This window comes from Glycine soja, chromosome 11 (assembly GCF_004193775.1).
Source record: "Glycine soja cultivar W05 chromosome 11, ASM419377v2, whole genome shotgun sequence".
NCBI lineage: Eukaryota > Viridiplantae > Streptophyta > Magnoliopsida > Fabales > Fabaceae > Glycine > Glycine soja.
Window position 1 is genome coordinate 4,375,372 of NC_041012.1, and position 25,419 is coordinate 4,400,790.

General features: G+C 34.8%; 3 protein-coding genes and 2 long non-coding RNA genes across 11 annotated transcripts; 3 read left to right on the plus strand and 2 right to left on the minus strand.

Annotated features, from left to right (window-relative positions):
* Window positions 1-877: 877 nt before the first annotated feature.
* LOC114375120 lies at window positions 878-6,505 on the plus strand. Its single transcript, XM_028332868.1, has 3 exons — window positions 878-1,048; window positions 1,794-3,648; window positions 4,125-6,505. Exons 1-3 carry the CDS (start codon window positions 1,035-1,037, stop codon window positions 6,120-6,122), a joined length of 3,867 nt encoding a protein of 1,288 aa, XP_028188669.1. The 5' UTR covers window positions 878-1,034; the 3' UTR covers window positions 6,123-6,505.
* Window positions 6,506-12,032: 5,527 nt separating this feature from the next.
* Window positions 12,033-16,975, plus strand: LOC114374046. 6 transcript variants are annotated; one of them, XM_028331639.1, is made up of 9 exons: window positions 12,033-12,177; window positions 12,273-12,386; window positions 13,025-13,129; window positions 13,231-13,347; window positions 13,543-14,058; window positions 15,215-15,298; window positions 15,430-15,546; window positions 15,685-15,902; window positions 16,449-16,975. In XM_028331639.1, exons 2-9 carry the CDS (start codon window positions 12,360-12,362, stop codon window positions 16,744-16,746), a joined length of 1,482 nt encoding a protein of 493 aa, XP_028187440.1. In that variant the 5' UTR covers window positions 12,033-12,177; window positions 12,273-12,359; the 3' UTR covers window positions 16,747-16,975. The 6 variants fall into 6 exon arrangements, with proteins under 6 accessions (XP_028187440.1, XP_028187439.1, XP_028187441.1 ...); XM_028331638.1 differs by having other exon boundaries at window positions 12,033-12,156; XM_028331640.1 differs by lacking the exon at window positions 12,033-12,177 and having other exon boundaries at window positions 12,192-12,386; window positions 12,983-13,129.
* On the minus strand, window positions 15,071-16,426 carry LOC114374049. The gene is made up of 2 exons (XR_003658514.1): window positions 15,803-16,426; window positions 15,071-15,541 (listed from the first exon to the last, which is right to left on the minus strand). It is a non-coding gene; the product is annotated as an uncharacterized LOC114374049 (long non-coding RNA).
* On the minus strand, window positions 16,953-19,267 carry LOC114374048. Of its 2 annotated transcripts, XR_003658513.1 has the most exons (4): window positions 19,039-19,267; window positions 18,695-18,898; window positions 17,969-18,163; window positions 16,953-17,713 (listed from the first exon to the last, which is right to left on the minus strand). It is a non-coding gene; the product is annotated as an uncharacterized LOC114374048 (long non-coding RNA). The 2 variants fall into 2 exon arrangements; XR_003658512.1 differs by having other exon boundaries at window positions 17,969-18,898.
* A 1,905-nt stretch (window positions 19,268-21,172) lies between these two features.
* LOC114374047 (very-long-chain 3-oxoacyl-CoA reductase-like) lies at window positions 21,173-23,452 on the plus strand. Its single transcript, XM_028331643.1, has 5 exons — window positions 21,173-21,704; window positions 21,775-22,043; window positions 22,464-22,557; window positions 22,684-22,798; window positions 23,038-23,452. The coding sequence occupies exons 1-5, from the start codon at window positions 21,563-21,565 to the stop codon at window positions 23,213-23,215; spliced, it is 798 nt and encodes a 265-aa protein (XP_028187444.1). The 5' UTR covers window positions 21,173-21,562; the 3' UTR covers window positions 23,216-23,452.
* The last annotated feature ends 1,967 nt before the right edge of the window (window positions 23,453-25,419 follow it).

Genomic DNA, 25,419 nt, shown 5'->3' on the forward strand with positions numbered 1-25,419 from the left:
AACACAAAATAGCTGAAAATGTAAAATTACAAAAATAACATATTTATGTAAAATTTCCCCTTAATTAGAAAATATTAAAAAATACATATAATAAATGTTCAACGACATAAAAAAAGAGTAAATATTAAAAATTAAAATTTACTAATTTTTTTTACCTTGCAATTAGAAGTTATTAAAAAAAATAAAAGTTAGTTGAAATATTTTTTTAAAAGTTAACTCAAATGTTTTGTCAAATATCTTTTTAATTTATTTATAAGAACGCCTACATGGGAAACTTAGAACAAATAATTAATTCTTAAAATAAAAATATTCAAAAATATTTTTTAGGTTAAATTTGCTTGTTAATTAAGTATTTCAACTTAAAAAATAAAATAAAAAATAGCCCCCTACACTTATATTTATTTTTAAGGATAAAACTAACTAAAGTACTTTATGTATTATTTGTATTGTTATCCAATTAGAATTGGAATTTTACAAGATAGTTTGGACTCTGCATTAAAGGATTTCATGATTATTGACACGACTCATTATTTCTTATTGAAAAACAACAACAAAAATAACATACAAGAAAGTGTGTCGAAGAAGATCGATTGTTTTAAATATAATTTTGCATTAGGAATCACATTCCCACAAATATTATACTTCAAAATGTTATTTCCATCAATATGTTTTGTTAGTATTTAGTAGTTTAGAAAATAACTTAAAATTTATTTAATTAAGAAATTAAAATAGTAATAATTTGTATACCATAAAATATACTTAAATTCAGTAAGTAAAAGTATATTTTAAACATTCGATAAAATATTATGATTGATATAGTTATTTATTTATTTTAAATATGGTGTGTATTTATTGAACCGGGCTTTCCCATACCAACCTGTCAGCAATTTTCACAGAGCCACTCATCGGGTTTGTGTGGACACTAAGAACATCCCAAAAAATTCCCTCTAACGCTGTGTCGTATGGGTTCTCCTTCCCCACCACTTTCTGTCAAACCCTAATCATCAACCCACTCTCTGTCACACTCACTCTCCATGTTCCGCCTCCGGTACGCTATCTTCTTCATCTTTTTTCGAACTTGATCACTTTCTTTTCTCTTTTATTTATTTTTTATATTTAATTTCATACTCCTTCCCTGTGGCTATTTTTGGTCTTCCGTTATCGCTTCTTCGCATTTGGTTTGAACTTTGAACAGGTGTTTGTTTCCTTTATTTAGACTTGAGTGGGAGTACTGTGATTGTTTTAGGTTAAGCACGTGGTGTGTGTGTGTGGGTGGGTGTTTTATTTATTTACTTATTACTAATTTATTTTTAATTTGGGTTAATGGTTCGGGGAAGCTAGATTTAAAATGCTCTGTTTAAGTGTTTATTACGTTTTTGTTGATTTTTTTATCGTCAAATTGATTATTGGCTCTAGCCATGGTATGGTAACTATTTAAAGTTATAAACTTTTCGCCCAGCGCTGCGGTTAAGGATCCTTATCTTTTTCTATATTTCTAGCTTACAAGGCTGAATTCTATTTATTGCTTCATATTACTTAATTTGCATGTGTTTGTTTGTTTCTTTATTTGGGCATTATGTGCTGTTTGATAGTATCAATCTAATGTGAACCACATGAAGCTCGTGTGAAGAATCTGTAATAAATGCTGCTAGGTTAATTGCAATCAGTTAATTTTATTCTCATGTATTTATATTTGCACTGATAGCATTCTCTGCCCTTGTTTGCACATAATTTATTTGTGAGGTGAAAAACAAAAAAAAAAGTTTCTAACTTGTATTTATGGTTTCTACTAGGGTATTGCTGCACAAAACATTCACTTGTTATGTGGTTCTGTCGTGCATCTTATTCTGGCTTGCTGGATATGGACTGTGCTCTTTGAACGGGATACAAAACCCACCAGATTATGAAGGTTGTGCATCTTTTGAGAGAAGTTATGATTTGGGTTCTTCAGACGCCACTGTTAGTGACTCTAGTTTAGGCTATGGGTTTCCCTCTCCCCATAACAGTTATGAAAACGTCTGTCCGAAAAGTCACTCGTTCTGCTTTCCATCAATATTGTCTGGATTTTCTCATAAAGAGAAAATTGTAAAGGAAGCTTCTCCAGGAGAATCTGGCAGTCAATACAGCAGTCCATTTTGTACAGAATTACCTCAACATGGCAGGCAAACAAGTAACAAAAGTTGGTCATCTGAACATGGTGTTTTTAGGTTACTTAATGGAGGGGTTGTCTGGTGTTCTTTGAACACCAGAGAGGAAGTGGATGACGTACCACCTCTTCAAACCGAGGTTGGTCGTAAAGATGATATTTCTTCTTGTGGAGGCTCTTCACTTAAGCAGAAGACAACAAGTTTTTGGTCAACGAACTCTGAGGTTTCCAAATCAAATTCTTTTGATGGTTCTGTCTCACCCGACGTAAGGATTGGCCCTACTATACTGGACTGGGGACAAAAATACTTGTATTCTTCATCATCAGCTTTTTTAACTGTGACAAATACATGCAATGATAGTATATTAAACCTCTATGAGCCATTCAGCACAGACTTACAGTTCTACCCTTGTAACTTCAGTGACATTTCCCTAAGACCTGGTGAATCAGCTTTAATTTGTTTTGTTTACTTCCCTAGAAGTCTGGGCTTGTCATCAGGTAGCCTTATTTTGCAGACAAGTTCCGGTGGATTCATAGTAGAAGCTAAAGGATATGCTACTGAGTCTCCTTTTGGAATTCAGCCCTTATCAGGTATGCAAATTTCTCCTGGTGGAAGGTTGAGCAAGAATTTTTCATTGTTCAATCCCTTTGACGAGACCCTTTATGTGGAAGAAATAACTGCCTGGATATCAATTTCTTCAGGGAATAATTCTGTTGAAATTGAAGCAATTTGTAGGAGAAACGATTTTCAGGTTGTTGATACTTGGCTCTTCCCAACTATCAAGGATCGATTGGTTGTGAATAGTGGCCAGTTTGGTTCACTGATTGTAGCAATCAGGCCCCATAGGAATTGGGATATAGCTCCACATGGCTCTGAAACTCTCATGGAGATGGATATTCTGGTTGGATTTGAGGGAAAAATCTTTGGTGCATTTTGTTTGCATTTACTGAGGCACTCACAAGACACATCTGATACTATTATGGTTCCTATTGAAGCTGAAGTAGATAGTCATTCTGCTCATGATACTGTTGGTATATTTATTTCAGCAACTCTTGAGGGTCTAGCCATGTGTGATAGTGGTGAAATTGCTATCGCTATCTCTCTTAGGAATGATGCCCCATATGTTTTAAGTTTTGTTAAAGTCATAGAGGTTTCTGACACCAAACTTTTCCGTATAAAGTTCAAAGAAGGTTTACTGCTTTTCCCCGGTACTGTGACTCAAGTTGGCATTGTTTACTGTAGTCACCGGCACTTGGATTTACATGACTTTGTGCCTAAAGTCTCCACCTTGCGAGAGAACTGCAAACTGCTGATTCTTACTAATGACTCAACTAGTTCCTTGATTGAGATTCCATGTGAGGACATTTTATATATTTGTTTTGAACATCAAAGGAAAAGGCATTCATCTGATCAAGTAGAAGGCAAGTCCAAAGATACCCAATTTGACAATAGGAAAACAGGGCATATGGTCAGAAGCATGCAATTGCAGCCAAATGTCAAGGTAAGTTGATTCAGTTCTGGCTGTCTGTATTCTGTTTGAACACAGGTTGATGAACTGTTTTTAATTTATAACTCAAATTGAGACTAGTGAGTAATGAATATCGTCTTTTATTTATTTATCCATTCTTTTAAGAATGGGGCATTTCAACTGAATCCAGTGGCATATTTTGTAAATGCATTGGAAGTATGTTCCTTTAACTAATTTATAGCTTTTCATCTATGATATTATTGTATAAAATACTGAACTTGACAAGTATTGTCAGCTATGCTTACATTGCATGTTAATTGGTTGACATGTGGAATTTTCATGAAAATCAAAATTCTGTATTAATAATATATGTCTTTTATTGTTTTCTTCTCTTAGACGTGCTTATGGATAAGTTTATCTAAGTAGGGCCTTGGTATTATTGATTATTTATGCTTATTTCCACCAATAACTATTTAATGCTAAGTCTTTCTGCTACTTTTTATTTGAAGGCTTTAGAGACAAGAGATGTAGATGAAATGGTTCTGGCAAACTGGAAGTCTCAAGGAACCATGGGTAGCATGTCAGTGCTTAAAGACCGTGAGATGTTATTTTCAATGATTCAGGTTGGAAGTTATGTCTCTAAGTGGATCACTGTAAAGAATCCCAGTCAACATTCAGTTGTGATGCAGCTTATCTTAAATTCAGGAGAAATAATTAATGAGTGTAGGGGTTTAGATGATTTATTACACCCTTCTTCATCTAGTAACTTGGTTCTAGATGAAGGTGCTACTCCAAAAAAGTATGGATTCTCAGTGCCAGAGAATGCACTAACAGAGGCTTATGTGCACCCTCATGATCATGTAACTTTGGGGCCAATAATTTTTTATCCATCTGATCGATGTGGGTGGAGTGGTTCCGCATTGATAAGAAACAATCTTTCAGGTGTTGAGTGGATACCTTTAAAGGGTTATGGAGGGTTGCTTTCTCTAGTTTTGCGCGAGAGGTCTGAGCATGTTGACAGTGTAGATTTTGATCTTAAAATGCCCAAGACACTCAACTTTTCTCTTCCATATACCTTACTTCACATGAAAGAGATAACTTCTACCTGTTCACAACATTTAGTGAAAGAGTTATATGCCAAAAACACTGGAGATTTGCCATTGGAGGTTAAAAGTATCAGAGTTTCTGGGAGAGAGTGTGGGTTGGATGGTTTTAAGATTCTTTCTTGTAAGGGTTTTGCTCTTGAGCCTGGGGAATCAACTAAACTTCTGATATCATATCAAACTGATTTTTCTGCAGCTGTGGTGCATCGAGATCTTGAAATCATCTTGGCCACTGGCATTTTTCTGTTACCCATGAAAGCAAGTTTCCCTAATGATATGCTAAGTAGCTGCAAGAGATCCATGTATTGGATGCGACTGAAGAAATCCCTTCTTGGATTTGTTCTTGTTGCATCCTTAATATTTCTGATATTTTGTTTCATATTTCCTCAAACCACTGCATTGGGCTTCTTGGATTTCTCTTACAAGAGTGATGATAACTTGGTTCACACCACCTTAAAAAGTGCTGAGAAAACCCCTATGCTACATCATGACCAGGGAAAGAGTAAGCTCTCTATATCTAGTGAGATGAATCATCTAATGGAGGCCTCTAGTGGCAAATATTCCTATGGTCAAGGCAATCCATCTGAACGGGAAATATCTCAGCATTTGACACAAAAATCTGAAAATCATGAACAGACTAATCATGCATGGGATATTCAAAGTGAAAGAAAATTGTCATCCTCAGCAGTTCAGTGCTCTGACCCAATGAAAGCATCTCAGTTGGGTTATCTCACGGTCAAAACTGGTAAAGAAAAGGGTAGAAGAAAAAAGAGGAAGAGTCTTGGTGCCAAATTAGCGGCACTGTCTGAAGTTTCAAGCAGTCAAAGTGGGAATTCTACACCCTCATCTCCTTTATCCCCTACTCCCTCTGCTACACCTAAATGTAACTGGCCAACTTCCCCGGATGTGGAGCAACCCCCCGAGGCTCCTAGTCCAATGACACAGGTGGCTGCCCAACATTCTGCCAATGATCAAGCTTCTGCCACTGCTGCTGAGTCAAATATATTGAAGCCTGTTTTTACACAAAGATGCAGTAATAGTAAGTCTTCTCAAGTACCACATTCAGCTTCAAGAAGTGCTACTAGTTTACCTGTTCAGATGCCTTCTGCTACTTCTCCCATTCCTGCCATCACTTTTCCATCTCGATTGGGATCAAAATCTACTGTTGACTTCCATGCTCGAGCTCCTGGATCCCAACTTCACAACCAAACAGCTGTTCAAGCACGAGAGACAGGACTTGCAAATGAGTATACATATGATATTTGGGGTGACCATTTTTCTGGACTTCACTTGTTAGTTCCAAAAAATGTTGCTTCCATGAAGTCTAGTCCCGTGGAAAATAATTTCGACAGCTTTTTTGTAAGAGGGCCACAAACCCTTGTGACAAATTCTCAAGAAGGCTAATAAGTTGAAAAACGTCATTCCAAGTTTTCTTGCCTCCACTCCGGGCCTATGTTAATAAGAAGAAAAAAAAGGTCGGGATACTCACAGCTGCACACATGCACACTCACTATCATCTAGTAGTGTAAACAATTCTGATTTTGTGACTACTTTAACAAAATTAGTACATGAAAATCTTAGAACAATTATGCGTAGTAAAGGGAAAGTGCTTGGTGTGGTTGGTCTGAACTGAACTTGATGTATATATAGTAGGTGTTGACAATAATGGTGTGGTGTCGTTGTCATAAGATCATGGAAAACGCTGTTTAGGATAGTTTTGACTATTGAGTATTGAAAGAAAAACACCCGATCTTCCATAGAAACTGTAAACGTGAGATTTTTAGGTTGACGAGAGCTCGTAGCATTTGCTTTCCTAGACGAGAAATTTATTGGTACTTGGTAGTCCTCTAAAGCCTAACAGTAGATGTGAGATTAATTGCTTTATAGTCCTCTATTGCATATTTGAATCTACACAGGAATTTAGCAGTTTTAGATTACAGCAAGTATGTCGCTAAACTCGGGACTGGATCGGTGTGGCTAAGGAAAGTTTGATGATCTCAACTAGGCCCATTTATGGCTATTTTTCTTGTCTGATTTGGACTCGAAGTAGTAATGATGTCTTCAGTTTCAATAAAATAAATAAATAAAATTACAGGGATAGCGTTGTTTACTTACCTAACTGGGTTCCATCAAGAACGCTGATGCCGGTACTTTCAGCGCACAAGTTTTATTATAGGTTTTCTTTCACTCTTGGTCTTTATTGTGTAGTCTTGGGAGTTAGGAGGCATGCTCTATTTAGGAGCTAATTAATACCAAATAAAAGGAATAAAGAAAAGACATTCTGTTGTATGATTTCTGTGAATAGACTATTATAAGATTTTTTGTAATTTTGCCAATAAATTCGCTTCTTTAAGAGTTACAATAGCTTAATTTCATTATACATGAAGAGCACGGCCAAACAGTTGATGACAGTCGACCAAATTTTAGTGAAATTTGGGACCATGTCTCCACAAATTCACAGTGGCGCCATAATGCACGAAGCAAGAAAGTATGCAATCCTGTACTTTTGAATACACATGTATGTTGCATCATTTACTTTAAAGTTTAAAAATGTTAATAGTGAAGTGCAAAGTTAAATAAAGTTGAGAACGTCTATATAACCGTACTTTAGTTATACTACCGTTAGGGCATCCTTGGGTGTCTAGACAAGTTGAAAGGTACCACTCAGTCTTTAAGTTCATTCAACTGGTCCCGGCGGTAGTAATTGAATCACTAGCGAGAGGTGGTCCAAATTCTAGTTCAGGACCATTTTCCACGGCATTCAAAGATTTCAACCGGCACCATCACTGTGTAGTACAAACAATGGGTATTGAGTAATACTTCCAACACAATTCTCATTTCTTGGCTTTACCACTATATATGCACAAATTGTTACTTTTTTTAAAATAAATTAAAATAGTGCAATTATGCCCAAAAACTCTAGGCATATTCACCAGAGTAGAGTTCACGTAACCTTTTCGTCCCTTTAGAAGCATCGAAGATCTAATATTATTATTATATAAACAATACATATAAAACATTTGTTTTGCATTATTTTTTAAAAGTTTATATACAGGTTAATAACTTTACTAATTAATTAAATGTAGGTCGAGTTTGGACTAGAGTTCAGTATCCACTATAGTGGAGAGAGCTAACTTTGGAAAAAATTATTGGGCCGCTGCAATGTCCCACCAAAGCTGGTTTCTTTGAGTGACAGCAAAAGTAGTGTTTAGGCTTTGAGCTCTCATCATTGTGTTTCAATACTTGAGCAGAGCAGGGCACATACATGTCAACATGGTGTTGCATTGATTGTCATATAACCTTGTTTTTTTTTTTTAAAAAAAAAAAAATATGGTCAGTTATTCGATTATCGAGTTTATGTGTGTAAAAAATGTCTATTAAAAATAGTCAATTCTTTGAATAAACTTTTAATACATTGAGAAATTAGTCCTTTATTTTTAGCAAAGGGATTCACCTGAAAAAGGACACATACATTTCACATGCTATCTCGTAGTTTTAGCTTGATCGCTGGATCACGTGCGAAGATTAAGATAACAGCTGTCGGCAAATATCTAAAGCAATGCAAGCCCATTTACAAATCAAAGGCAGGTAGACATTAAAAACCAACAATATCGACAGTCAAAACTATGTGAAGAAGGCGATGATCCAATAAGTTCCTGCCTTGGGGCAAGTTTTCTACATTGGAATGAGATATTTTTCCATTGGTTGAAGCAACGTTATATAAGATAATTAATTACAAAATTAGTTATTTTAAGTTAAGGATCTTGCTACTTTTTAATAATATATATTTTTTAAAAATGTTAGAAATGTATTAAAAATCACAATGAGGTGCATTAATATTATTTTTAATAAAAATTTCACTCAAATGAAAAAAATCATTTATCTTAAATTAAACCATATATCTATGATAGGATTCATATATAAGGCTTAGGTTTTAGATATTTTGATAAGGAAACAGAAGCAGCATTGCACTCCAATGAAGAAATGAATGTATGAACTATGAAGGTTATTAGAAGATTAAACCACTTTTAATTTTTTTTCCCATGTGCAAGTCGCGTGTCTTTTTCCTTTACACAAATCACAACAAAGTAACCTCTTGTCGTTGGAGTTTATGCTTTGGATCAACTTATGGCATCGCTGCTCATTGGTTACTACTACGTGATTGAGCCCAAAATTTTATGGTGGGACACTTTGCAGTTTGCACCCTCCATTCACACACGGGATGGGACCATCCGGTCCATACCTACAATTTACACATTTGAAATATGTTTTTTAATTAGTTTTTTATTAAAAAAAAATAGGCTTAATGGCATTTTAGTTTCTTAGAAGAAAAAAAATGTTCCAGTTGTATCAATGGGAATCTTTCAGTTTCTTTTCATTTGTAATCATGTTCTTTCTTTTTTATTTCATTCGATAGAATTAGTTGACAGAACAATTTATGCATAATATGACATTGAATAAATATAGTATACGATTTTTTTAAAGAAAATCGAATATTTGAACTACAATGACCTAAAAGGGTGCTTTGATTGTTTGAGCTTTTATAACGTTATTTGAGCCGGTCTTATTATTTTTATCTATTTATAAGATTTTTTTTATCCATAGAAATTAACATAGTTATAAGAGTTTATAATATAAATCTGTTCAATCAAATGAATTAAATCTCCTTGATTCTACCTATTAAATACGACAATGATAATTAAATTTGTTATTCAAACATATGATTATAAAAATTATTTTTTTATAAAAAATATAAATATAAATATGAGTAGATAATACCGTACCTAAATTCAAACAGATGTCATTCCAATGCTTGATTGTCCTTCTCCTTAGTGCATGTTTGTATTAGCCACAACAAATTAAAACTTCAACCACAATAAATAAATAAATAAAGACTACCCTTCTGATTGTGCATTAAATTGGTCTATATAGAGGAATATATAAATCAATGGATATTTTTTGTTTTTCTTCCTTCAGATCTTTACATTTCCCGTGCATGTAGATCATAAAAATCATGTGATATGAATTTTTTTTTTTAAAAAAGCCCCCATAGTTCTGCAAAAATAATGGGGAAGAATTAAAATAGATGCGAACAGAGTCTGACAAGAGGGTAAGGTACACAAATGATCTAATAACCTAGTTTAGTTTCCATGTGAAACTCCAAAATTATGATTTGAACTAAAGTTGACAAAAAAGAAGCTTTTGTCCAAAACTCCAAATGCAATTCAAGGTACTTTCAAGGAAATAAACTCACAAACTTAGTGCTTAGTGTGGTGATGTGGGGTAGCAAATATCAGATTATGAACAAGAGAATAGGATGAAGTTTGCCATAGTACAGATGTGCCAATGCTTATAATCCCCACATACTTGTAATTTTCGGGACAATGGGACTGCAACCTTCTAACATTACAAGCTTTGATGGCAACCTTTCACACTCGCTCTCTTTCATCTATTCATTTTTTTTTTAATTTTAATTTCCCTCTTTAAAATGTAGAGCAAATAAACTAACTAAATCTTCTGGATAGACGCAAAATTTGGATATTTTGTTATTTTTTAAGAATACTATTATCCGAGAATCGTAATGCTTGATCCATTCCTCTCACCTGCTTCAGACTTTTTGACGAAAAAGAGAATTTTGGAGAAAGTACTCTCAAATGGGTTAAGCACTTTCTACATTGGATATAAATATAACGGATGTAAAAAAATATCTTTTACATTAATTATAAAACATAATCAATGAAGAAAATAAAAAATATTACTACCAAAAAGATATCACTCAGGATAATACTTCTTACTACAAAACAAATGGACGTTTGAAATAACTTTAGTCATACAAATACTTCTCAAAAGAACTCGTTTGCGTATTTATTTTCTCCAAAATCCCCATTTTTGTTTGCGTATTTATTTTCTCCAAAATCCCCATTTTTGTCAAAAAGTCCATGCTTGCATGAGTTAAATTGTCATTCACGAGACAAAATAGGTAGCACAAAATGATGTTCCATGAATAGGTAGAGCACACAATAACGTGTCCGAGTAGGTATGATAATGAGACTCCGAAATACTATAACTTTGGTCTTTCACTATTTAACTTGAAACATTTTCTTTCAAAGTAGCTTGAGAATAATAATAAAAATTCGTTATCCGATGGAAGGAAAAAAAATAAAAATCAAGGAAAAAAAACTCTGACTACTGTTGCTTGCTTCTTAATCTTGTGTCTGCATGACTCCATCCAACAACGATCTGTTTGCTTTTGCGAATAACATAAAATTCGCCATTGTAATTTGCTCGACGGATTCCTTATACTTTGACTTACTCCTTCCTAATATTAAACAATATATCTATAACTGCACTTTTGTTTTTTTGTTAAAAGTGAAATTTAACAAAAGAATTCTTTCAAAATCACAAATTTTCTGTTCAATAAGCTGTAGAGCATGCAATTAAACAAGTTACTCGATGCGAAAACATGAATAATTTTCTTAAAAAAAAACTTTAGTCATGCCTTGCATTATGCATAGTTGTATATATACATAGATAGATAGATGACAAGAAGTCACATTTTATGGAAAGGTGTCAAACAAAGCACGACCTTGGCACTATACGAGCACCAAAAATAAAAACTTGGCATTATACGCAATAAATAAACAATAATAAAAGCTGGCTTTCTCAGTCTTTATAACTCTCAAGGCCAAGTGGCCAACGACACAATTGTCTTATTTTTTTGGCTGAGGGTTTGCAGACAACAATCACATCCCATAATCCCATTGTGTATGCTTTAAGAATGTATCAAAAAGTCCACGATCACTTAGAAGCAGCAAATTAAAGTTTGTAATTGAATAACAAAACATTTGGGAAAGAAAAACTCAGAGACATTGAAGATGAAGAAGCTCAGACAAAACAGTATAATAATAAGATAACAGAATGTAATAATTTATATGATTGAGGGAGGGTGGATCAAATTGTACATACAGTATTGTATAAAACATAGATTTCCAATTTCGCACGAATCTCATATCTAAATTCCAAAACAAAGTTATTTAGTTACATGTCACAGTCCACTGAAGAATCTCTTTCTCTCTCTTCCATTCCATGTCTGCCAACCACATTTATTTGTTTGCAATATGAATGTTGCATAGTAGCAGAAAATATCATTAACCAAATCAGTTCAGATTTGGTTTTATTATGGTTTTCATATAACGTTGGTACTTGGAACAACTGGAACATTTACATTGGTCCTTGAATGAGGCATTGAGCTTAAAACCTCGTCCTTTTCTTCCACCTTCTAAGGTGGGCTTCTCTTACTTTGTTTCCACTCTGTTCGATATTTTTTAATGTTATGCAAACAAAAATCCGTGTTGTCTTGTCTTCTTCTTCTTCTTTTATTTTAAACGCAGAAGCCGGCATTTGTGTTCCCGTGTCTTCCCTGCTTTCTCAGTTTTTTGTATGTGACTCTGTCTCCAAAGTCTGTGTTTTCTATCATTGCTTATTACCATACCCTCTTGCAGATTTACTTTATCAATGTCATAAAACTTTTACATGTTTCATCTTTTTTTGCAGTACTAGATTGCATTGTTTTCTTTCTCGTTTTCTGGGAAAGTGATCGCATAGTAGGTGAATATCAGAGCTCACACCACTCTTAAGGCAATGAAGCCACCTTTAAATGATGGCAAAGTAATTTCATCTTCTTCTTATAGTTTAACAAAAGCGTAGCTGATTTTTTTTTTATTTCTTTCTTTTTCTGTTTGATTGCAACTTGCAAGATTTTTAGAAGCAAATGGTCGTTAAATGAGGCTATACAGCATAAAAGCTCCTAAAATTATGACATAAATCATAATCTTAAATGAGTTATTCTAAATCAAAGAATGTGTCACAGAGTTATTCATGCTTAATCAATAGTTTCAAGTTTGATTCATGAATATGAATATGATGACGTAGAGAAAAAAAGCTTTATTACTCACAGTGGTCTTACTCGACTCCTGCCTGCATGATTGCTTCTTGAAGAGGATACCTCATAAAAAAAGCTCTAAATAATTGAAAAATAAAACGGTTTAAAAGCTTAAACTAAGAACAACTTTAACCGTACGCATGGCCTTTTATTTTTTCTTAATTTCTCTTTAGGAATTATTCTTATGGATCATGCAATCGCTTTCTATATGAAGAAGAGGTTTACGCTTTTTATCCAAATCTGAAACTGGGTTCTTTCACTTCTCATGAAAAAAACGTAGTCTTGTCCTTCTGCGTTTTATTTTTCTTTTTCATGCATACAGCTTGTGTCACAGATTTGATGCATCAGTTAATGTGCAAAGCAGGACAAGATGGAAACTCGAGGGAGAAAGGCAATGGTGACTGCTGAGAAAACCGTGAAAAATGGGTGTCGATCAAATAGAGAAAGGAAAATGGCTTTGACACAAGATGTATGTGCATGATGTTCATATTCCTTTTGTGATTGAACTCCCAAAGTGTTTATTCTACAACCCCTTTGGCAGTGTAGTTATGTTGTGTTCAAACTGTGCAGGTTGATAAGTTGAAGAGGAAGCTCAGACAAGAAGAGAATGTTCACAGAGCGTTAGAAAGAGCATTAACAAGACCTTTGGGATCCCTTCCTCGTCTTCCTCCTTATCTTCCTCCACAGGTCAGTATTTCTCTTCATCTTTCCCTTAGTGCATAGATGGAACACAAAAGTGGCAATGCAGCATGTTTTTCTTTTACTCCGATTGAAGTGCTTCAGGCAATAAATTTAGGAAAACCTCAGATGAAGGCAGTTATCAATTGTATTTCAATTATAATAAACTTTTTATTTAATTTTTTTAATACACGTAATTTTTAGACATTAGAGCTTGTGGCTGAAGTGGCAGTATTGGAGGAGGAGGTGGTTAGACTAGAAGAGCAGGTTGTGAATTTCAGACAAGGTCTATATCAGGAAGCTGTCTACATTTCCTCTAAGAGGAATGCAGAAAATTTGAGGGACTCAATGGACCAGAACTCCATCAGGAGCTCCAAACATCAAAGATCAAAATCTTTGTCCCAAAGTGAGCTTAATTCAACTACCATGGCTAGGCCTCAACTTTCTCTTGCTAGAAGTGCTTCCAGTAGAAAGCTGTTCTCTGACATTGTCATTGATCACACTGGTAAGCTAGTGAACGGGAAACAATTGCACATGAAACAAGATTCGCTATCATCAATCCCAGAAGAGGGACAGCGAAAAGAGAATCCACTGTTTTATAGCTCTCTGAAGGATAAGCAATCTCCAGAGAAGAAAACGGCCAAAGTCATTACTCCAGTGAAGAAGTCTCCAATAAAAAAAGAATCAGTTGATAAATGTGTAGATCACTTGAAGTTACAGGTATCCAACAGTTTTCAATTAGTACTATTTAATGTGAAAAATGATTTAGATGTCATTGTAACAATGATTTGTTTTGCTAGTTCAGATGGGGGGGGGGGGGGGGGGGGGGAGATTGAAGATGAAGAAACAGCTGAGAGATTAGATGATAATGTGTCAGAAGTTGACAGAACACCCAACAGAATTTCAGAGGATATTGTCAAGTGCTTGTGTAGAATATTTGTGAGAATAGGCACATTCAAGGAAAAACTAGGAGAATCAAAAACACCTCTCAGTTCTACATCTGCATGCAGCAAGGGAAAGGATCAGTTGTGTGATCCATATGGTATCTGTTCAGAATCCAAAATGAGGGATATTGGTACATACAATAGTTTGTGTGAGATTAAAGCCTCCAATGTTGACCTCAATCGAACAAGATATGTAGTGTTTCTGATCCATAGGTTAAAGTAAGTTATAACAGGTTATTAAGCTGTTGGTTGATACTATGGGTGTCTATCTAAACTAACACACACATTCAGGTTTCTACTCGGGAAACTTGCCTCTGTGAACATAAAGGATCTTACTCATCAGGAGAAACTTGCATTTTGGATAAACACTTACAATTCCTGCATGCTGAATGTAAGATACCTTTCTGTCACTGATTTGCTACTTCTCAAAACAACGTAAGGCTGAAGAATTAGGCCTTTGTTTGAGGACTTGATTTCAATTTGATATCATCTTAGCTTGCCTAACATGTTGAGGGTAACCACGATTGTTTGGGTGTATATTTAGGCATATTTAGAGAATGGCATACCCGAGAGTCCTGAAAGGATTGTAGCATTAATGCAGAAGGTACAATAATCTCTCTAATATTCTCCATTTGTCTTTTAAGAACAAGTGTCCAAAGCAGAAGAAACAATAATCCTTGCTGCCATCCCATGCTGACGGGAGAGAATTTCTCAGTGCTCTTCAATCTAAACTTCTAACGACCGTTTTTTCCCGCTAGAAATTAAGAAAATACTAATAAGACAGGATAAAGAATAAAAAACATCCCATCATTATTCTGAAGTGTATGCACACACGCATGCACATACACACACTATTAAATATTTAGTGTCCTGTCAAGATGAAACTTTAGATAAACATTCAAGTTAACTAAAACTTGGCAATGCTTGTGCAGGCAACAATAGAAGTGGGGGGCCTGCAGCTCAATGCAATTACAATAGAGCACTTCATCTTGAGTCTTCCTTATCACCTGATGTTTGTAAGTGCATAATCTACTCTCCTGCCTATGCTTTCAGAGGTGTAAAAAGTTTTTCTATTTTTCAGAAGTCCTTGTCATGCTTTGTAGATTACAATTCATCTCTTGATTTTCATCTTTGCTTCCTGCGACAGACCTGCCCAAAAGCTGCAAAACATGACGAGATGAAATTGCGAAGCATATTTGGCTTGGAATGGTCAGAGCCCTTGGTTACATTTGCACTTTCCTGTGGAAGCTGTTCTTCACCTGCGGTATTTTTGTTTCTCAAATTAGACAATATTGTTATGTGGACACTGACTAATTGCTTTTTTTTAACTATAACTTGGTTTGTGATCAATTATTAGTCTGACAATGTATGACCAAACCAAAGATGTCATGGTTCTTGATAGGGAAGCAGCAGACCACAGAGCAAAGGTGCAAACAGAACAATCAGCAGAGGTGCAAGCAGGACATACAAGGGTGCAGATCAAGGAAAAGCCCAAAAGGAGAGTCACAAGACTAAATTACCTTCGAGACTATGCTTGAGGGCAGGAAGGGAATTGAGTAGCAATCCTTATCGTGTGATGCTGTTGCTAGAGCAGGGGACAAGCTTAACGGATTTGATTCTGTAATATTCCTTTTGCACAAAAAGATAAGAATTCTGTTAGTAGAGGATAGTATAAATAAGTATGTAAATAAGCCAGAATCATAAATGAATGAAAATCGCAAAGTTCCCTTTCTTCTCTGCTCTTCTTCTTCCCCCTTATTTCTGGAGGTGCTGGCCTCGAACCCAGCATTATCAGCTCAGATCGTAACAGTTCTGCTAAATTTTTTGCTTAAATATTTTTTGGATTTTTTTTTCAGAAAAAATATCTCGTATGGTTGAATATTACCAGATCGGGTGTTATATTATGAGAATTTGAAATATCTGGTATAGGAATTAAGAAGACATGCGTGGATAAGCTAAGAAATTCACGAAATCATTATAATACAAAATTAAACCGGGTAAAAAGGTTGCCACTTTTCCATTTTTCATTTTTAGGATCAATAACAATGTTAGTATTATTAAATGCTACAAGCTAAATTTCTATCTTGATGTGGATAAAATCTTTTTTATGTTTTTCCCTGGTTTGTTGAATTGATGAAACAAGTGTTTTTATTTTATGAAGGTTAGGATATACACAGCTTCACAAGTTGACAATGAGTTGGAAGCAGCAAAGAGGGATTATTTACAGGCAGCAGTTGGCATTACAAAAACAAGCAAGTTAATAATTCCAAAGTTACTAGATTGGTATTTACTTGACTTTGCAAAGGACTTGGAATCTTTGTTGGATTGGATTTGCCTCCAGCTACCCATTGAACTGAGAAAGGAAGCAATTGAATGCCTTGAAAGAAGGGGGAGACAGCCCCTTTCGCAGCTGGTACAAATGATGCCCTATGACTTCAGTTTTAGGTTGCTTTTACACCAATAAACTTAGAGAGAGGTACTGTTCACCACTCAACATTTCGGTCAGCACAGATTTCTGAATTTTATTGTGGTGAACTTTTGTATATGGTACAGTTCACACAAAAAGTACATTATCATAATAATGTGATGTATTCATTTGGTAAAGGGTTTTGACCTTTTTGGACACTGCTATTGGGTCCGTTGAAAGGCTTTAGCAGGAAATATATAGAAATGGCGGTTTCTTATAAAGCAAACTTGTTTATTCTCTGAATCAGCATTTGTGTTTCTATGTTCACAAATGGTCAATATAAGTTAGAAAATGACTGGAAAACAACATTCTGTAATTACATAGAAAGCGTCACCTGGATGGCAATTGGAAAAACAAAAGGAAAACCCGGGCCATCACAAATAATCATAACAAAACTGAAGCCGTGTGTGCACAAAATGTAGAAGCTATAATTTTCCTAGACTTGTGAGAATTTTCCCCAGTTGTATATATCCCTCCCTACGATGGAGTTGTGTATCTCTATACAACAGCATTGCAAGGGAACACACAGTACAAGCAAATATAATCTGGGTGACTCAACCAAATGGTGAAGGAACTGGTCCTGTGACTGCATCTGATCTTTTGATGCTTCCCATTCCACAGATTATGCATCCAGGTGCAGTCACAGCTGAAAATTTAGATCCACAGAGATCAGAGACATCATATCCAATGGCTGACAGCCTGCTCAATGTGGCAGCACAGAATTGCGATGGATCTTCCAATGGATCAATGGACTTATTAGTCAAACCCCTCTGAACACACAAGTGGATGAGGCTCCTAAATTCCTCCTGCTTGCTTGGAGGTGCTTTAGACAATAGTAGTTCTAACATTTGCTTGGAATATGCATAATTTTGCACCGCTATATTTCGTTTTATGGCAGTTCGAATGCAATTTATTCTGTGCTTGGCGAGAAGAGGCAATGAACTCTTTGCAAACGTCCAATTTCCTGCAGTCACGAAGACACCTTTATAGTAATATAGGAATGAAGACTTTCAATGCAACAATAAACACAGCTTTAAGTGAGCTGTCATTGCTTACTTAGCCACACAATAAATATTCACAGCATGGAAAATCTGTAACTAAAGTTTTACAACAACACTGTATTATGGCCTAGAGAAACAGAAGCTCAATTACCTAATTTACTTGTAGGCCAGAGTCCATTCTATTCATTCCATTAGAAATTGAAGCATAGTAATAGTACCTGAAGAAGAGTGACTGTTATCTTGTATTGAGCACAGATTGATGCTTGAGCTTTTATATCACTTCCACGAGATTGTTCTTTAGCTAATGCAAGAAAAGATTCATCAAAGCAAGACAAAGTATCTGAAAGATGATTTAATTCAAGGTGAGCAAGTCCAGTCTTGAAGCATACAGAAGCAGCAGCTTCTCGGGGAACCTGTCAAGTGAGCCATGAGATGGGGAACCAAAAAATAAATTATACAAACTCAGAGATAGGAAACTAGAACTATAACACAGTTTTATTGAAGGAATCTCTACAAGGTCCTTTAGCTTCTGGTATTAGTGTCATATAAGGATTTGTGTAAAATAAAATATCAAAGATAAAGGCTCAAACAGAAGAAAAATTGCAGATGCTAAGACTCTTCAAGGGCTTTGCTTCCTCCTTTCTCAATCCCACTCATCTCCCTTCTCTGTATTCTAATTCACTAAAGTCACTTCCCCACCTGTCATCTGTGGAGTTGTTACAATACACTCTCCCAAACCAATTAGGAACACCTTTACCAAAAATAGTAAAAAATAAAAATGATGCAGCAGAACAAAAAAAAAAGGTAAGTCTAGTCCACACGGTCAATTCACAAGAGCGCAGGAAACCAATGACTCAGATGTATTGGGTCAACGAGGAGGATTGCTTTTATTAGTACATTCCTTCAGAAATGAAAGATTCAAGAGTAAGTTAAGAAATGTTTACCAGGCATTGCCATTGTGGTGGTTTACACTTTACAAAAAGTTATGTACTTTTTAGTGAACAATGACTTCAAAGGCTAGCAAGCATCAAATTGGATATCATTGTTTTAGTTTATTTATGAATGAAGTAACTAATTCTTCCATCAAGACAAATAGCTCATGTTTGTGCTCATGATGTATTGCTTCTCACGAGTCACGAGTTTGTTGTCTGTTTTAACAGCATAAAAACAAAAGCAGTTGTAAGTCAAGAAGGAGTATGGAATACAATTAAACGTGACGAGAACTCAAGGTAAGGAGCAATATGATGGAAAGATTCTCAATACAAACACGAGAAGGAGAGTTACTCACCGACTATGAAGGTTCCAATGGCGACGGCAACGAGTGCTTGGTGAGGATGGAAGGTAGCTGCATGTGGCTGCAGAGGTCTCACGCCACGACCAACGTTGCGCAGGTCAAGGTGCTGCAGTGTCCCCCACTCCATGCAGAAGTTGTTCGCGGTCCAAGGAACTGCGAAATCGCGCAACGCAACGAACAGCTCCGATTTTAAAACTATAAATAGGACAATGGACCAAGTGTGGCTCGTTGGATCTACCTGGGCCTCATATGAAAACCTTTCAGCCCAATATTCCTGAGGCAGCTACTTAATGCAACTCATGTTTTTTCTTGATGCACCCCATTATTTTTAATATTTCCACACTACCCTTGTTTATTATAACTTCATACTATGTGACCTTCTTTCTCCCAATTCCTTGACTCCTTCTCACTCCATTCTTCTTACATTTTTTGTTTTCTGGATCACATATTTCCTAACCCAGTTAGTTTATTGTATACGGATCAAGCGTTCAGCTGGAATTCATGTTACAAAGTTACCAATTGAGCGATTGAAAATAAAATATAAATTCTGGATTGTTCAATCCTTAATTGTACAAACATAATTACAGAATAGCTAATCCGAAACCCTTCTATTATGTTTCCGGATTGAGAAGTCCGGAACAGAAAATACATTCCACATATATATGATTCAAAGTTTCTTTTAATCACACTGCCCTTTCTCGATTTCTCACTTATGATGTAGGAAGAAGGTATTAAAATTAATAGGCCTTAAATTCAAGAGTGTTTCAATTATTCACTTCATGCACATCATCGTGATAAAGTAACATTCACGGTTACCAACTTTCTTCCAGAAACCCTCACTCACGCTGGATAACAGACAGGTACACTTCTCATTTATCAGTTATGAGTCATGTTAAAAAAAAAAGATCTTGCTAAGTAATAGGTACCTTAAAAATTAATAAAAAAAACAATTATCAGAGGATTTTATTAAATATTATGTTAAAAGTATATTAAAATACAATAAACTGTATTAATAATAATAATATTTTTAATGTAAGCTAGAAAAGATCACAGACGCATGTGTTAAAAGGCCCCTCTCTTTTCGGCCTCCCAGCTAGATGCAACCACAAACTCTTGTTCCGGGCCATATGCATTGAATTGCAGCCATTAAAGTACGGCTTGCCTACTTTCCTTTACACTAAATGAATTGTTGACCCTTCAAAATGCCAATAAAGGAATGTAACGTGGTGAATTACTAGCTAGAACCTAGAGGATGACAGTATAGAATGTGTTGAAAATGACAAGGCCTGCATTATTACTCCTTCGTATCGGTTTCTTTTTAGGATAAAGACACCTTAATGGTGTTAGGTTAAAGAAGGGGGAGTGAAAGCAAATAAAGTAAAAAGAAAAAAAGAAAGAGAGAAAAGAAGAAAAATGAGTATAAAATAAAAAAATTAAATTGTATGGTAAAAGAAAAAGTGAAGAAGAAAAAATACTACTTTGATAGTAAAATCCATCAAGATATTCCAAAAATATGGAGAGACAAAAATATATAAAATAATTGTTAATATATATATATATATATATATATATATATATATATATATATATTACGAAAATTACTTTTTTCACATGATTATCACAGCTCAACTAATAATTTTGATTAAATTTTAGATATATAATTATATAAATAGTACTTAAAAGTAAATTTTTTTGTTTATAATCATCTTACTTAAAGTTCAAATCTTCTCTTACATGTTCATTTAGATGAGATCTTAATTATATAAAATTTTGTTGTTTATAATCATCTTACTTAAAGTTCAAATCTTCTCTTACATGCTCATTTAGATGAGATCTTAATCATTAAAATTATTTAATTTAAAAATGAGATGCATTAAATAGATATATCTCAGTGTTAAATTTTAATGAAGAGAATTTATTAAAAGATGAATTATGAGTGTAATATGAGATGAGAAGTACTCCTCATTCTTCCTCATATAATTTATATCAATATTATCTTTAATTAATGTTAAACTTTAATAAATCTTTCTTTTAGTTTGTTTATGGTTATATGTCATGTAAGACTTTTAAAGCATTTTTCTATCAACAGGTAAACATTAAGTGATTTTTTCCGACAGAATGACTGTCTTCTTATCAAACTCATGTAGAGGAAGGAAGGATAGTTGTTGTGTGTAAGAAAGACAAGAGAGATTAGCAATGAAAATGTCAAGTAAAATAGATATGCATGTAAAAAACAGTGAGAGAGTGTTCCGGATTGTCTGGTAAAAAAATAATTAAATTATTCAGTGAAGCTTGAGAAAGAGAAGGTACGTGCTGAGGGGAGGAGCAGTGGCGCTAGCAAGGGAGACACACTGATTCAGACAGCACACACACTGCGACATAATATCATATCATCCCCAACCCATATCTTCCATTCCATTACTTAATAAATAAATCTCATTCCTACTTAGTACGTAGCTTCAATTCCACCAAACTACCTCCTTCTTCCTTAATTAAGAATCTGCTAGTTTTCATTTAGATGATAAGAAGCATGGCAAGCTCTGTCTCCTCACGAGGCAATATTGCTGCTATAGTCGGTGTTGGGCCCAAGCTGGGTCGATCCATCGCCCGCAAGTTTGCTCACGAAGGCTACACCATAGCCATTCTCGCTCGAGACCTAGGCACGTATATACATACATACATCGATAAATCATTTTTGTTTCTGTTTTATTATATTTTGTCTTGTTGCAGGGAGATTGTCTGGAGTGGCGGAAGAGATAGCGAGGGAGGAGAAAGCACAGGTGTTTGCAATACGTATCGACTGCTCCGACTCCAAAAGCGTCAGGGATGCATTCGAAGGAGTGCTCTCGCTCGGATTCGTGGAGGTTCTTGTTTACAACGCTAATCACCAACCCCAATCCCTCTCTCCAAACCCCACTTCCTTCCAAAACATACCTCTCGACACTTTCCAAAAATCCCTAGCTGTTTCCGCCGTCGCTGCCTTCCACTGCGCTCAACAGGTACCTATATACTCTCACTTTTTTTCCCCTTCTATATTTGCATAAAATACTTACCCAAAAAAGTATCACACAAGTTCAACTTCTGGCTTCTGAATTAAAATTCATTTACTCAAACACCGAGCAAATTAAATCAACTTCAACTTGTGTAACTTTGTTATATATTCTAACTTAATTAGTGCTTTGATATTCCAGTTTTGGATATATTAGCTGTCATGGTAATTCTATTCAATTTGAACAAAATTACTTCTGACAAAAAAAATAATTTGAACAAAATTACTTCTGACAAAATTACTTCTCTCCGAGTTGATTTTTAACTTATAAATACATACATTGTTCCCTAGAAACTAAAATGCTGCATTAAATTAATTCTGGCTATGTTATTGAATATTTATGGTTTGTTGAATGGATGGAATGAATTAGGTGTTGACGGGGATGGTGGAAAAAGGGAAGGGCACAATCCTTTTCACGGGCTGTTCAGCGTCACTATATGGCATTGCCGGATACTCCCAACTATGTAAATAATCATCATTTTTATTTTCCTACTTTCTCCACCCTGCAAAAAATGGAACTAGCTATATAGCTGATGATTAGATTATTACTAATTAATAAATTGAATATTGAGACATATATAAATATACAGGCTGTGGGAAATTCGCGTTGAGAGCACTAGCGCAATGCCTTGCGAAGGAATTTCAACCTCAGGGAGTGCACATAGCACATGTAATCATTGACGGTGTTGTTGCCCCACCCAGGAGGTTCGTTTTCCTTAGTTAGTTTCATCTGTTGCTTTGCATTTGCTTATCCCTTCCCTTTTATATTTATTCCGATTCCATTCAAGTCCTAATCTATCTAAAAAAATCTAAAGAGATGTCAATGAATATATCTATGCATGAATTAACTAAAGATGGGTCCACATACACATTAACTAATGGTACAATTTAACATGAAGTCTAATTAATTGCATGCATGATGTTGTGGACGTGCATGTGTATAGGAGAAGATCATCATCATCAAGTTCAGTTAGGGATGAAAGCATAAGCAGCGGAGAGGATCATGAGGGCACAATGGACCCAGACGCAGTGGCTCAAACATATTGGCACTTGCACGTTCAGGACCGAACCACTTGGACCCAGGAGATCGACCTGCGTTCCAACAATGCTACATTCTTTTAGCTCACCTTTCCCATTTTCAATATTTTATTTCTCTACTTGATGTCTATCATATCATTAATTTCTTCTCTCATGTAAAATATATATATATATATATATATATATATATATATATATATTGGTCAAGATTCACGAGTGATTTTCCTTTTATATGTTTTAAAAAACCATGCATTTTGCTTTTAGCAGTGTACTAAACTTTGATTATACTGATCATCAGGTAATCAGTCATCTTTGTTGTTATTTTGTTTTGTGATACACTAATTATATATAGCTAAATAAAGGAAGAAAATTATATATATATATATATATATATATACATTACTATTTAGATATACAAAGATTTTGCTCACCAACCCAATCATATTGTATTGAGCAAACTGGTGATAAAGTGCTTAATTTGTCGGTAATGGATGCAAGTTGCATTGGAAGGGTTGGTATGGGCCCGGCATTGAAAAGGGGAGAGCCAAGAGGAATGGGATGAGAACAAGGTTGCATGGACACAACCATGACTTCGTGTTCTTTTCTACGGCACATAAACATTCTGCATTTGCTTAAATATCACATGCATATGGATATTTTTAGTGCATGAAATTAAAAATAAAGACTACTTATCCTATAAAACTATAATAATTAAATCCACTGAGCGTTAAATTTAGATAGTTTACACGAGTTGTAAAAAAATATAAAAGTTGCTCTATATTTTAATTAATATATTCAACTTATTTTAAAAATATAAAAGGTGTTGTTCTATATGTTTGTATTTTAATTAATTAATATATCCAACTTATTTATAGGAAAATAATTAAATCTTAGAGGATCTAGCGGTTGCTGTCATTTCCCTGGTTTAGCTAGTAGATGCAGTGCTGACATTTCCTGCCATATTTGGCTAGTTCGGTTCGATTGACATTTCACTGGCTTAAAAATGGAAAAAGATGTTTCTCTTTTATCTTTTTCTTCTTTGGTCCGCAAAGAGAGAGAGGGACGTGACACGCAGCACGCGTTGAATGAGATATACCACTATATTGGAGCCGTCATAAATGTTGGTGACTTTATGATTAATCCTCCCAACCAATTATAAGTCAACACCTGTCAATTGATATGATTTAAAATATTTATTTAATTTAACTTTTTATTATCTTTTTTTCTTTCCAAACTTACCCTCTTTCAGATGATCCCACCCATTCAGTCTGGGTTCCGCTGAAGTTGCCACGGTTGATGACTAGAGATGTTTCGTCTCCTCTGTTTCTTTTCTTTTCCGGATAATTTGTCATCAGGAAGAGGCATAAATTTTTGTCTGTTATCCGACACGACCATTTAATAGAAACCTATTGAAATAATCTTTGCAGCAAGCTAATTTACACGTTTTGGTCAAACATAAAAGGACACCAGACAAGATTCCTCCAGTATGAAGATGAAAAATAAGAGTATATTTTCTAAGGTTATCAAAGCATGTAAACCATCTTGTTCAAAATGCTGCTGCCGCTTGCCATCCTTTGCTTTGGTGTTGGCCATCGTGTTCTGTGTGGAATGTGGATGAGTATAAAGGGTAAAGCTGGAAAAATAAAACTACTTTAAAAAGTTAAAATTAATTAATATTTGGTGGACAGATGTTACAGTTTAAAAAATAATTAATTTTATGTTATTTAAGAAAATTAGTTAATTTTTAATTTTTTTAAAAAATTATATGTTTTGAAAAAGGAAAAAAATGTATTTAATACCTTAGAAGAGATTTTCATAATTTATTCTTAAAAAAATTTGTTCAAGAATACTTTTATAGTTTCATTGAATTTTTTTCTCATTTACACCTGACTCAGAACTCTAATGTCGGAAGCCAATGTAATTAATAATTCTTTCAGTAGTTTCTTTTTCATCCCTAAACCAGTCAGCCACTAGTTAGAATAATTTCACAAAATACCTACAAATATTTCGTTGTTGTCTCAAAAAATTCTCAAGATGTTGTCATAAGTTCAAATCTGAAGTACATAATTGGTGACCTCGCACACCTATTCATAGAGCTCCTTGTAGTTGGTGACAACTAAGGAACCACTTGTTGGTGGCAATGAGAAATAATTAATTTGCCTTTCATAGACATGGGTTTATATATGTTTAAAAGTTATTGTCCAAGCATACTTTTATAACTTCATTAAAAAAATCTCATTTACACAGACTCGGAAGTCTGATGTTGGAAACCAATGGAAAACTAATTG

Bases quoted from the DNA above. Each gene is read 5' to 3' on its own strand.
- LOC114375120 (XM_028332868.1), top strand. The intron at 3,649-4,124 runs GTAAGTTGATTC...TTTTATTTGAAG, and splicing joins AATTGCAGCCAAATGTCAAG to GCTTTAGAGACAAGAGATGT.
- LOC114374046 (XM_028331639.1), top strand. From the start codon at position 12,360: ATGAAGCCACCTTTAAATGATGGCAAA. The intron at 13,130-13,230 runs GTATGTGCATGA...CAAACTGTGCAG, and splicing joins AAATGGCTTTGACACAAGAT to GTTGATAAGTTGAAGAGGAA. The intron at 13,348-13,542 runs GTCAGTATTTCT...CGTAATTTTTAG, and splicing joins CTCCTTATCTTCCTCCACAG to ACATTAGAGCTTGTGGCTGA.
- LOC114374047 (XM_028331643.1), top strand. From the start codon at position 21,563: ATGATAAGAAGCATGGCAAGCTCTGTCTCCTCACGAGGCAATATTGCT. The intron at 22,044-22,463 runs GTACCTATATAC...GGAATGAATTAG, and splicing joins CCTTCCACTGCGCTCAACAG to GTGTTGACGGGGATGGTGGA. The intron at 22,558-22,683 runs GTAAATAATCAT...ATAAATATACAG, and splicing joins TGCCGGATACTCCCAACTAT to GCTGTGGGAAATTCGCGTTG.